A 13,205-nucleotide genomic window follows, 5' to 3' on the forward strand; every position below is an offset into this window, starting at 1 on the left:
GTATTTAGATCCCTACTGTACCATTTTCTTCTTTGTTTTTGGTATTTTGAGACAGTTTCTCTATTCATTCCTCCATGTCCTAGAACTCTCTAAACTGGCTTGAACTCAGATATCCTCCTGACTCTTGAATGCTGGAATTAAAGGTGTGTGCTACCATGCCCAGCTCCTTCTTGTATTAATTTATTTATTGAGACAGGGTTTCACTGTATAGACCAGGCTGGTCTTGAATTCAGATATCCACCAGCTTCTTCTTCAAAGGTGTGTGATACCATGTCAGGCCATTTTCTTCCCTTCAAAGAATAAAATGAACTAAAAGCCAAAAGTAAAAAGTCAATAGTCCTTAATAACAAAGCCAACAGATTATGTAGGTCACAGCATCTGGCCCAGTTTAGCAGCCCACAATTCTTAACTCCCAACACCTAAATTTGTCTGTGTTAGCACAACACAAGTAAAAACCACCAGCAGTATCTGCAGTTACCAAAACAAAACAGTAATGACAACAACAAAGTGTTCTTTAGGAAATGTTCAAATTAGCAGTGCTCTGAAATGTCCTACACAGCAGAACAGGGTGTTATGTAGTCACAGGCCTCTCCTTTAAAGATATTTCCCATCCAAAAGGATTCAAAATTGTATTTCACAATAACTGGTATGGTAAAAAAACAAATTAACAAACAAACCCCCTCAAAACCAGATGAGGAGGAACAAAGTGGCCAGGTTATATTTTTGGAGTACTTACAAATATAAAAAACCTCAGGGGGCTTTTGGTACCCCCTACCCCCACCCCCCAGACAGTTTCTCTGTGTAACAGCTCTGGCTATCTTGGAACTCACAAAGATCTGCTTCCCTCTGCCTCTGGGGTACTGGGATTAAAGGAGTACACTACCACCACCTGGCTTGGTTTGGTTTTTGAAACAGGGTCTTTATAGTCCTTGCTGTCCTGGAGTTAGCTATGTAGACCAGGCTGGCCTCAAACTTACAGAAACACTCCTGCCTCTACCTTCTGTCAAGATAATTTTTCCTCCCCCTTTTTGGGCAGGATGGTGTCAAGGACTGATTCAAAGGGCCTTTCTTTCATCTTTGTAATGGATTTTGGGCCCTATTTGGACTCTTATTTAATCCCAGCAGAGGAAGAGACGGGTGGATCTTTTGTGAACTCTAGACTAGCCTGGTCCACATAGTGAGTTCCAGTACAACCAGAGTTACATACTAGAGACATCCTGTCTCAAGGTGGTGAGAGGGGTACGGGGGAGCTATTTAGACTGGACATGGGAGGATCAGGAGGTCAAGGATAGCCTGAACTACCATTAGAGTGTCTCAAAAACTATTTTTTGTTAACTTATTAAAATCTGATCAATGTACCTTCTCAAGATAAAGACAGAAATAAATTCTAAAATATTTAGCAGATATCTGGATTTTTTTGTGTGTGGGTGTGTGTGTTGCTGACTGAGACAAAGTCTTTCTACTTAGCCCTAGCTGTCCTAGAACTCACTATGTAGACCAGGCTGGTCTCCAACTCACAAAAATCTACCTCCTCTGCTTCTCAAGTGCTGGATTAAAGGCGTGCACCACCACATGCAGTATGATGCATTCTTCACTGGTAACTGAAGTTTATTTAACCAGTCACTTGGCAATTCAGTTTTAGAGTGAATCTCAGCTTCCCTCGTAGCTAGTGAAGATCTCTCCAATATAATATGACAAAAAGGGAGAGTACATCTTGCTCATCACCTACCTGGTTTTCCTCTTCTCCCTTTCCTCCACTCTTTTCAGTGGACTAAGATTTAGCCATTAAAGTGATAACTGCTTTTGATAAAACTTAGGAGAAAGAGAAACAAGGAATCTTAATCTCTGAACTACTAGGAGATACAAGAAAACCCTATTCTAATTCATTATAATTCGGGCTCCCCATTATGCTAGTTTAACAAATATTAACAGAAATAAAGACCAAGTATTACTCCCATGCCTTTAATCCTGACATTCAGAAGGTAAAGGCAGGTGAATCTCTAAATTCAAGGCCAGTTTGGTGTACATCCCAGTTCCTGCCAAGGCATTTACATGGTGAGAACACATCTTAAAACAGACACTAAGTTCAATACCATAATGGCAACAAAGAATATGTAGGTTTATGTATATTATTTTTAGGGTCTATGTAGCCCTGGCTGTCCTGGAACTTGTTATGTCAAGGAAGCTGACCTTGAACCCATCTGCCTCTGCCTCCAGAGTGCTAGGATTAAAGTTCTGCATTAAGTAGGTATCTTAAGCAGATATTCAGCCTAAGCTTTCTCAACCTTTCAACTTTCATCCTTTCATTTTTGTTCTTACTTTTCTGTTGTTTGAAACATTGTCTCCTACAGCCCTGGGCAGCCTCAAGTTTGCTATGCATACAACTGATCCTTCTGCCCCTACCTTCCAAGTACCTTTAAAAAAATTTTTTTGAGACACGATTTTGCCATGTTGTTTAGTTTCTAATTCTTAGAAGCTTAGATGATCTTCCTGCCTCATCCCCTCAACCAGCTAGAACTGTAGAGTAGGCCTATCCCCAGACCCACAGTTGGTCAATTCTCTTTTTACCACTAGAGACTCAAGTTCATGTTCATACTTGAGCCATGTTCCCAGTCCTGATATAATTTAAATTTTACCCTGATGGGCTAGAGAGATAGCCCAGTAGTTAAGAGTACTGGCTGTTCTTCTAGAGGTCCTGCATTCAATTCCCAGCAACCACATGGTGGCTCACAACCATCTACACTGGGATCTGATGCCTTCTTCTGGCATGCAGGCATACATGCAGAGTACTCATGTACAACTATAGAATATACTGAAAATATGTATAATGACCAGAAGACAACCTTCACTTTTTACACTAGGGGGTCTAACACTAGGTAAAGAAAAAGGGCTACATTATTTTTTTTCACAACCAGTTAAGGGAGATGTAATACTAACGGTTAAGATTTCATTTTGGCCAGGCAGTGGTGGCGCACGCCTTTAATCCCAGCACTTGGGAGGCAGAGGCAGGCGGACTCCTGAATTTGAGGCCAGCCTGGTCTACAGAGTGAGTTCCGGGACAGCCAGGGCTATACAGAGAAACCCTGTCTTGGAAAAAAATAAAATAAAAATAAAAAGATTTCATTCTGACCTGTCCTGGTGGTAAGCACCTTTAATCCCAGCTCACAGGAGGCAGAGGCAAGTAGATCTCTAAGTCAGAGGCCAGCTTGGTCTACATTGTAAGCTAAAGCTACATGGTAACACCTTGTCCCCCCAAAAAGATGCCATTCTGTTCTTAGGAGGCAAAGGTAGGAAGACTGAGAGTTCAAAGTCAGAGCCACGTGTGGTAGTAGTACACAGCTTTAATTCCAGCACTCAGAAAGTAGAGGCAGGCAGATCCCTAAGTTCTAGGCCAGCCTAGTCTAGAGTGAGTTTCAGGCCAGTCAAAGCTATCTAGAGAAACCCTGTCTCAAAAACAAAGAACAAAACAAGTCAATTTGGACTATACAGGCAGAGGCAAGTAGATTTCTGTGAGTTTGAGTCTAGTATGGTCTATAGAGTGTAGCTTGTCTTAAAAACCAAACTAAACAACCAACTACCCATTCTTTAAACAGTAAATCTGAAGCTGAGACTATACTACATGGTACTTGAAATAACATTCAAGTATTGGCCTGTACCCTTGCCTATCAGTGAAAGCTGAAATTTGAAAAACAATTATTTTTTTTCCAATTTGGGTTAAGACATGAAACTCAGAAGCTACCCTACACTCTTGCTATGCTGCTTACACAAAGCCTCCTGGATGCTAGACAAGCATTTTATGACTAAGCCATATCCCTACCCCCATAGAAGAGTCAGTTTATCATTAACTAATCTCATTTACTGATAGCCCAAAAATATAGCATTCTTGAGGCTAAAACTGAGCTCTGAAGTTATAAATCATATGATTCATTCCACTACATGTACTCCTTTGCCAGGTCCTTAGCAAGACCCCTCTCTATCAATCTACTTTCTATTAGTCACTATCTTTTCCACTCCTGGATATTCTCTGTGTTTAATCTGGATAAATCAGCATCTCAAGCAACAAGCAACCAAGTAAAACATTAGAACCTACATTCCAGCCGAGCAGTGGTGGCACATGCCTTTAGCCCCAGCACTTGGGAGGCAGATGCAGGTGGATTTCTGAGTTCGAGCCTAGCCTGGTCTACAAAGTGAGTTCCAGGACAGCCAGGGCTACACAGAGAAACCCTGTCTCGAAAAAACCAAAAAACCAACCAAACAAAAAGAACCTACATTCTTTCTACATCTAATTCTTTCACAGCTTAACTTTTTTTTTTTTTTTTTTGTTTTTTTGAGACATGGTTTCTCTGTGTAGCCCTGGCTGTCCTGGAACTCACTCTGTAGACCAGGCTGGCCTGCCTCCCAAGTGCTGGGACTAAAGGCATGAGCCACTACTGCCCAGCTTAACATTCTTTTAAAAAGTCATTATCGTCTGTGTTTTCCTGCATCTGTCTGTTTAGCACATGTGTGGTAAAGAGTGCCTGAAGAAGTCAGAAAAGGGAGTAAGATTCCCTGGAGCTGAGTGCAGGCTGTGGGTGCTGGGAATCAAACCCGGGTTCTCTGGAAGGGCAAGTGCTCTTAATTGCTAAGCAATTTTTCCAGCCCAGAGTTTAGCATTTGAAAGAGTTTGGTCTCTGTTCCATGTTCTTACCATTCTCCTAACTATACACACATGTACTGTTTTAAAAAAAAAATCAACAGAACTACTGATGAACATCATTATTGACAAATTGCTGATCTACAAATGGGAAGAACATGGGGTTAAACACTAGAACTGGAACTCACTATGGAGTCCAAACAGACCTTGAACTCACAGAGATCCATCGATCTAACTCTGCCTGCCGAGGGAGGAGTGCTGGCTGGAATTAAAGATACATACCAACCACTCCCAACACTAAATATTTAAAGTTCTCTAGCTATAATTTTGTAGTTTTCCATACTGTGCTAATTTTCTGTTAACTTGACACTAGCTAGAATTATTTGAGAGATGAGTGTATTTTCTTAATTGAGAAAATGCTTCCAAAAATGAGGGTTCAGGTACACATGTAGGGCATTTCCATAATTAGTAACTGAAGTGGAAGAGCCCAGTCAATTGTGGGTGGAGTCACCCCTGGGCTGGTGGTCCTGGATTCTGTAAGAGAACAGGCTAAGAAAGCCACAGGGAGCACACCCGCAAGCAGCATTCCTCCATGGTCTCTGTATCAGATCCTGCCTCCAGGCTCTTCCCTGCTTAAGTTCCTGCTGGCTCTAACTGCTTTTGATGAGCTGTTCCATGGAACTGTGAAATAAACTGTTTCTTCCCCAAGCTGCTTTTGGTCATAGTGTTTCATCATAGCAATAGTAACTCTTAACTAAGACATACATCCTCTCTAATTAACACTTCTGTTTCTATCACAGTTAGACAGTAATTATGTGACAGCAAAGTAATCTCAGCTTTTGAAAGAAGCCAGAAATCCAGGGTTCTATGGTTTTAACTGATAATCAAGAGATCTCAAACTCCTAAAATACTGGGACTGGAGAGAGGGATCAGGAGTGTGGACTGTTCTTGCAAAGGTGGTACGTTCCATTTCCAGTACCCATGTGGTAGTGCACAGCCATCTGTAACTCCAATTGCAGGGACCCAATCTTTTTTCTTTTGTTGTCTAAAGATACCATACACCAGCCAGGGCTATATAGAGAAACCCTGTCAAAAAAAAAAAAAATGCCATACACATGTCATGTGGTGTGCATACAGCAAGATCCAAAATTAGAATTTTATAAAAATCTTAAAATCCTTAGTATTAATCATGCCATCTAAGGCCTTTTCTAAATCTAAGTTAATAGCAACTAACACTGTCCATAACTCTAGTTCCAGAAGATGGGAGTGCACTTTTCTGGCCTTAAAGGGCACACATGGCAAACATGTGGTGCACAGAAATACATGCAAGCAAAATACCCATATGCATAAAAGAGAATAATCTTAAAAATACCATTTCGGTAACTGGAATCTACATATTTTTAATTTCTATCACATGCTTCCCCTCTCCCCAGCACTGAGGATTGAACCCAGGACATTTCTACATACTAGACAGACAAGCTCTGTAATAATTTTCTGTTTTGGGTGGAGCTTAGAGACATATGCCTTTAATCCCAGTATTTATTGGGTGGAGGCAGAGGCAGAAGCACATCTCTGAGTTTAACGACAGCTTCATCTAAATAGGAAGTTCTAGGTCACTCAGAGCTACACAAGGAGACTGTCCTAGAAGAAGAAACAGTGGAGGAGATGACAACAAACAAAACCCAATTCTGAGACACTCTCATTACGTTTCCCAGTCAGTCCTTGAGTTTGAGATCTTCTTGGTTCAGTCACCTCAGTAGGTAACTAGGAATATGGGCGCTCACAATCATGCTCACCTACATACGGTAAGTGTCTTTACAAGTACCTGAAAAAGGAGCTGATCTAATAGTGAGGGAAGACTGTTTGTAGACAGCACTGAGGTTGAGGCCATAGGTTTTATTTCACAGAACCTATGCTGTTACTATGGCTTTGGCCTTCTTCCAAGTAGAACCACAGATGAACTACAGGAATACAAATGTGGGTCTAAAGGCAGACCAAGGATGAATATCTCTAAAAACTGGACACAATTTTCTGCTTTACCTCTATTCCATACAGTCCTGTATATAACTTAGGAGTATATGATCAGAACTGTATAGACTTAATACTCTAGCAAATAAACTTTATTTTTAAAAAATTGTATTCAGTGTGTGTGTGTGTGTATGTGTGTCTGTGTGTGTGTGTGCACGCTCAACCAAATCTATATGCTCATGCCACAGTACATTCATGAGTTAGTGAACAACTCAAGGGAGCCAGTTCTTTTCTTCCATGTGAGTCCTAGGGATTATACTCAGGCTAGGTCAGAGGCAGGTATCTTTACCCACTGAGTTATTTCACCAGCACAGCAAACAAACTTACCCAAGCCACAAGTAAGATTTATAGATACTGAGAAGTCTCCTTTGTTCTAACAAGTCTATTTAAATACTTGCTTCTCATTAAAACTAAACTCTTGGGCCTGGTGGTAGAGGTACACGCCTTTAATCCCAGCGTTCAGGAGGCAGAGGCAGGTGGATTTCTGAGTTCCAGGTCAGATTAGTGTACAAAGAGTAGTTCTGGGCTGGGCGGTGGTGGCGCACGCCTTTAATCCCAGCACTTGGGAGGCAGGTGGATTTCTGAGTTTGAGCCCAGTCTGGTCTACAAAGTGAGTTCTAGGACAGCCAGGGCTTCACAGAGAAACCTGTCTTGGAAAAAAAAAAAAAAAAAAAGAGTAGTTCTAGAACAGCTAGGACAGAGAGAAACCCTGTCAAAACAAAACCAAAAAATACCTAGAACTAAAATCTGCAGATCAGGTGTAAGAACCTTGGTGTAAAAGTGAAAGTGTACCTACAAAGACAATGAAGGGACCTACCAAGAAGATGCCTGTGCATACCCCTCCTTTGTAGCACATGCATATCCAGCCATGGCATGCAAATACCAGACTAGTGTACAAGAACAATGATACATTCCAATCAACACTCACCCTCTAGATTCTCCAGAAAGGAACTGGATGGACATGAGAACTCACTGTGATTAGGCCATTTCTCTGTTGAACCTGATGGCTGGTGTTCCAAGTCAGACATAAACTGGTCTGTGTCAAAGAAGACAACATCACTACTGAACGGAACAAACCAGAGGGTGAACTTAATCCACTACACTGCCCAGTACAGCTTTCTGCTTTGTTTCCTGAGTAAGAGGAATTCCCCTTTACTTATCAATTACTGTTACATACAGTGGCTCTCCACACTAGACAATCTAATACTGGAGTCCAGATAGTTTATGTAATGGAATGATTTTTTGTTGTTATTTTTTCCAGACAGGCGTTCTCTGTGTAGCCCTGGCTATCCTGGTACTCACTTTGTAGAACAGGCTGGCCTGGAACTTGGAGGTCCACCTGCCTCTGCTTCTTGAGTGCTGGGATTAAAGACATTTGCCACCTCTGCCAGGCTTAATAGATGATTTTTAATTAAAAAGATAATGTTTTTAAATATCACAGTAGATAAGAAGTTCACAACAAGTTCCTTTGACCTATAAGAACTATTCTGGGTCTTTATTGTACAACTTCAAACATAAGAATTCAACTTCTGAAGGAAGGAATCTGTATGCAGCATCCATCCATAAACATTAATACCCTTATCTTAAGCAAACATTAAGATGAGCCAATTTGTAGTAAACGTACTCTCACAAGGAGTTAAAAACAAAAGAAACCCAAGAAACTGTCATGTAATATTTTTACTGCCTCAAGTTGTTGTTGTTTTTTTATTTATTTATTTTATTCATGAGTACATTGTAGCTGTTTTCAGACACACCAGAAGAGGGCATCAGAACCCATTACAGATGGTTGTGAGCCACAGGCCAAGAGGCCAGCAGACACTGAGGCCTTTTGGGACTTGGCTAAATCTGGCAGTACTTCAAGACTGTGCTTTGTGGGAAGCAGCAGTCTATCAGACATCCTTCTAGTTCCTCGAAGCAGTGTTTATAATAAACAAACAAACTTCAGGACTGAAGAGACGGCTCAGCAGTCATAAGCATGTATAGCTCTTATGGAGAACCTCCAGGGACCGAATACCCTCTTCTAGGCTTCAAAGGCACCTGTACATGCTCATGTACAAATACCTATCCACCCACTCATAATTAAAAATAAATCTTGAAAAAATAGGAGTGATTTTCACTCACCTTCACTACTTAAAAAAAAAAAAAGAGAGAACAAAATGCTTTCTAACTCACTGCAAGCCATTACACACTATCACAATCAGACAGACGCTGTAAGAGGGTTGGGGGTATGACTAGTTGACAATTGCCTAGAATACACAAAGCCTTGGAATCCATCTACAGCACTACAAAACAAAACAAAGGAGAAAACTACAGAATCTCCTTTAAAAAGGTAGATGCAAGCTGAGTGGTGGTGCACACCTTTATTCCCAGCACTTGGGAGGCAGATGCAGGCAAATCTCAGAGTCCCAGGACAGCCTGGTCTACAGAACTAGTTCCAAGGTAGCCAGAGCTACACAAAGAAACTCTGTCTCAACAAACAAAAAAAGCTGTCACGACACTATAAGCCTGTAATCCCAACACTTACTTAATGGGCTAGAGAGATAGCTCTGTGATAAAGAGCACTGGTCCCTCCAGGCTGAAAGGATCTGAAATGCTCTTCTGATCTCCACTGGCACCAACAGGAAAATATTCACCATAGCTTTCTCCATCCAGACTGTTCCCCTACAAAGACTGTTCCTACTGAGATTAGCTAAACCCATTTTGTTACTTGTACTTAGCTGTGTACAAGAACCTGCCTCTTTGCTCAATAGTATTTAATACACATGCTGAGTTTTTACGGTACTAAGGTTTCTTTATCAAAGAGTCACCCAACCCCAGCTTTCCTGTGTGTTCATGTCTGCCATTTCTTCATTCCTTTACTGCTCCAGCCAGGTCAAGTCCCTAGAGTTATGCAAGGACCCAGTAAAGTGGTGCCTGGATGGGGTCCTGATCCAGAATGTGAACATGGACACACAACTACAAGGAACTCTTACTGGCCACACAAAAGAATGCTGCTTAAGAAGCAAGCTTACACAGGTAACGGAATAAATAAAGGGAAGAAATAAGGGTAAAGAAACAAATAATAGAGGGGAACACATTTCACTTAGGTATAAAACACTGGGACAAGTAGAATCTAGAGCTAAGGAGTTATATGTTGATACACTGAGAGATTTTGGGAAACCTCAGAAGCAGAATGGAAGCACTGTAACTTCATCAATTCTTAGACTATGTTCGAGAAACGTGTCCTTGGTTTCCCTAAGAAAAAGGACAGCTGTACTGGCTGGTTTTGTGTCAACTTGACACAAGCTGGAGTTATCACAGAGAAACGAGCTTCAGTTGAGGAAAGGCCTCCATGAGATCCAACTGTAAGGCATTTTCTCAGTTAGTGATCAAGGATGGGAGAGCCTATTGTGGGAGGTGCCATCCTTGGGCTGGTAATCCTGGGTTCTATAAGAAAGCAAGCAAACCAGGGGAAGCAAGCCAGTAAGTAACATCTCTCCATGGCTTCTGCATCAATCAGCTCCTGCTTCCTGACCTGCTTGAGTTCCGGTCCTGACTTCCTTTGGTGATGAACAGCAATGTGAAAGTGAAAGCTGAATAAACCCTTTCCTCCCCAACTTGCTTCTTGGTCATGATGTTTGTACAGGAATACAAAACCTGACTAAGACAACAGTGTTTGGCTACTTCAGAAAGAAATGAGAGGGGTTGAGGAGTAAGAGAATGTTCTCATTTTTGCTTTGGGTTTAGCTGCTTTACATTACAGGAAAAAAAAAACAACAACAACAAACAAAAAGAAAAAACAAAACAAAAACCCAATCAGCACTGCAGGCTACAAACACGTAGTGGTAGAGCTGTGGGTGGACTTGTGGGTAGCTGTGTGGGCTACATGAGTTGACCTTTCGGTGGCCTTAATCTCCAGAGCCTGGAGGTGACATCAGCACAACAGTGGCTGCTGTGCATTGGAGGGCAGGAACGTAGCCAAAAGCAGGGAGAGGGAGAGCACAGATGGAAGAGCCATGTAGCCAAAGGGAAAAAAAATCTTGACGGCTTTAAATGCTACCCTGTTTTGTGTCTGCTATCTATGCAAGTTAGGAGAGGAGTCGACTGATCCTATGCCTTTCCAGCCAGTGACTTAAGATACATCCTCTCAAACCTGTTTATAATGTTTCTGAAGGTATTGCTCAAACAACCTGAAGTCTCAGTGAGTTCAGTTCAACTACTTGGGATGGGCTAGAACCCTGAAAATTAGATAACTGAGAATTAGCTGGGATTTACCACATGGTAGATCACAACCATCTGTAATGGAATCTGATGCCCTCTTCTGGTGTGTCTGAAGATAGCTACAGTGTACTCACATATGTAAAATAAATAAATAAATAAATAAATAATAAAAACAAACAAACGAGGGGCTGGAGAGATGGCTCAGAGTTGTTAAGAGCACTGACTGCTCTTTCAGAGGTCCTGAGTTTAATTCCCAGAAACCCCATGGTGACTCATAACCATCTGTAATGGAATCTGATGCTTTTTTCTGGTGTGCATAAAAACAGGGCACTCATGTACATGAAATAAATAATAAAATCTAAACAATCACAACAAACAAATTTTTAAAAATCCATCTAAGTAACGTGAAAAGAGGATAAAAATTATAAAACAGAATAGCATATCTTTAAGAAAGTGATTTTTCTATCTTACCTTGAGCAGACTTTACAAACCTATTGGTTTTTTTTGTTTGTTTGTTTGTTTTTGTTTTGTTTTTGTTTTTCGAGACAGGGTTTCTCTGTGTAGCCCTGGCTGTCCTGGAACTCTGTAGACCAGGCTAGCCTCGAACTCTCGAACTCAGAAATCCGCCTGCCTCTGCCTCCCAAGTGCTGGGATTAAAGGCGTGCGCTACCACCGTCTGGCTACAAACCTATTGTTATGTTTACAGAATCCAGAGTATGTCAAGAAATTAATTACAGCTGTTTTAGAAAGTACAATATATGCAAGAGTATTTAAATTTTATACAAAGCTAGATTCAAACTCTAGTCATAATATTTGTAGTCACAGAACACTGTAAGAATGCTTACCTCTCTGATCAATGCTTATACCAATAAGCCCAATAATTTATATTTTATATCTTACTATTAAAAAGGTTCAAATTGGGGCTGCAGACATGGCTGTGTGGTTAACACCACTGCCTATTTTTCCTTAGGACTGGGGTTCAATTCTGAGCAAAACACATGGCAGCTCAGAACTATCTGTAGCCTCAGTTGCAAGGAATGTGAGGGTACCAGGAACACATTGTGGTACATAGACACACATGCAGACAAAACAATGCACACATGTAAAAATTAATTTTGTTTTGTTTCGTTTTTTGAGACAAGAGTCTCAATATGTAGCTCTGGTGTCCTAGAATGCACTATGTAACCCAGGCCTGCTTCAAATTCAGAGATCTGCCTGCCTATGGCTTCTCCAGCACTGGGATTAAAAATGTGCATGACACTATAATGCAGCATTTTTTTTTTTTAAAGAAAGGATACAACTAAATTGTTTTTCTTTCTTTTTTTTTTTTTTTAGGTTTTTCGAGACAGGGTTTCTCTGTATAGCCCTGGCTGTCCTGGAACTCACTCTGTAGACCAGGCTGGCCTCGAACTCAGAAATCCACCTGCCTCTGCCTCCCAAGTGCTGGGATTAAAGGCGTGCGCCACCACCGCCCGGCCTAAATTGTTTTTCTGGAGATACATAAACTCTTGATATAGCATCAAGTATTTCTTCACTGGATCTAGACATCAATTTTGCTTTCTTTTTCTTCTTTTTTTTCTCCTTGCTTTCTTGTTTCCTTTCTTCCTTTTAGACAAGTTCTCTTTATTTTATAGCCCTGGCTGTCCTGCAACTAACTATGTAATAAACCAGGCTGGCAGAGATCCTTCTGCCTCTTTCTCCCAAATGTTGGGATTAAAGGCATGTAACAGCACACCTAGCCGAAACTAATTTTTCTTAATGCATATCCCAGGGTGGTAGAATCTTAAGGTTCTGAATCCTTTGCTATATATATTCCCAGTCTACACAGCATTCTGTATTAGTTTATTCAACCTTTAAAAGTCGTCATCATAAATATGTTTGAAGGCTGATGATACATGTATGTACCCAACAAGAGGTCCTAGAATTTCAGTTAAAGGAAAAGTTCAATATTATCTACCTTCTTATAACCCCTAGGACCATAAATGGAATAAATATATATATATCATTGATGATATCCTCTCCCTATTGGCTATATATGGCTTTATTATTTAAATATTATATAAACACAAACATTCCTTCATTATTTAAATATTATTAAAATAAAGCATTATTAAATATTAAATACATTAAATGGATATGAAATAAAATTATTAAATAAATATTAAATACTTATCTAGGACCAGTAAGAAGGTACTGGCCACCAAACTTGGTTACTAAGTTTGATTCCTGAAACCCATAGGGTTGAGAGAGAACTGATCCTATAAATTGTACTCTGATCTCTATAATCATTTCCAGGGGCTCTCCTGTCCATATATATACATACAAATACATAAAAATGTAATAA

The 13,205-nt window shown here is 40.5% G+C and overlaps 1 protein-coding gene across 2 annotated transcripts in view; it reads right to left on the reverse strand.

Moving 5' to 3' along the window:
- Nfatc3 (nuclear factor of activated T cells 3) overlaps positions 1-13,205 on the reverse strand; it is a 77,249-nt gene that overhangs the window by 5,629 nt on the left and 58,415 nt on the right. Inside the window, exon 10 of one of the 2 annotated variants that reach the window (XM_028768641.1) lies at positions 7,590-7,697. The exons of the other annotated variant lie outside the window; for it this stretch is intronic. Coding sequence (XP_028624474.1) covers positions 7,590-7,697 — 108 coding nt within the window. The remainder of the gene's footprint in view (positions 1-7,589; positions 7,698-13,205) is intronic. 2 annotated transcript variants of the gene reach the window in all.

Source organism: Grammomys surdaster, unplaced genomic scaffold (genome assembly GCF_004785775.1).
Source record: "Grammomys surdaster isolate TR1022 unplaced genomic scaffold, NIH_TR_1.0 187, whole genome shotgun sequence".
Taxonomy (NCBI): domain Eukaryota; kingdom Metazoa; phylum Chordata; class Mammalia; order Rodentia; family Muridae; genus Grammomys; species Grammomys surdaster.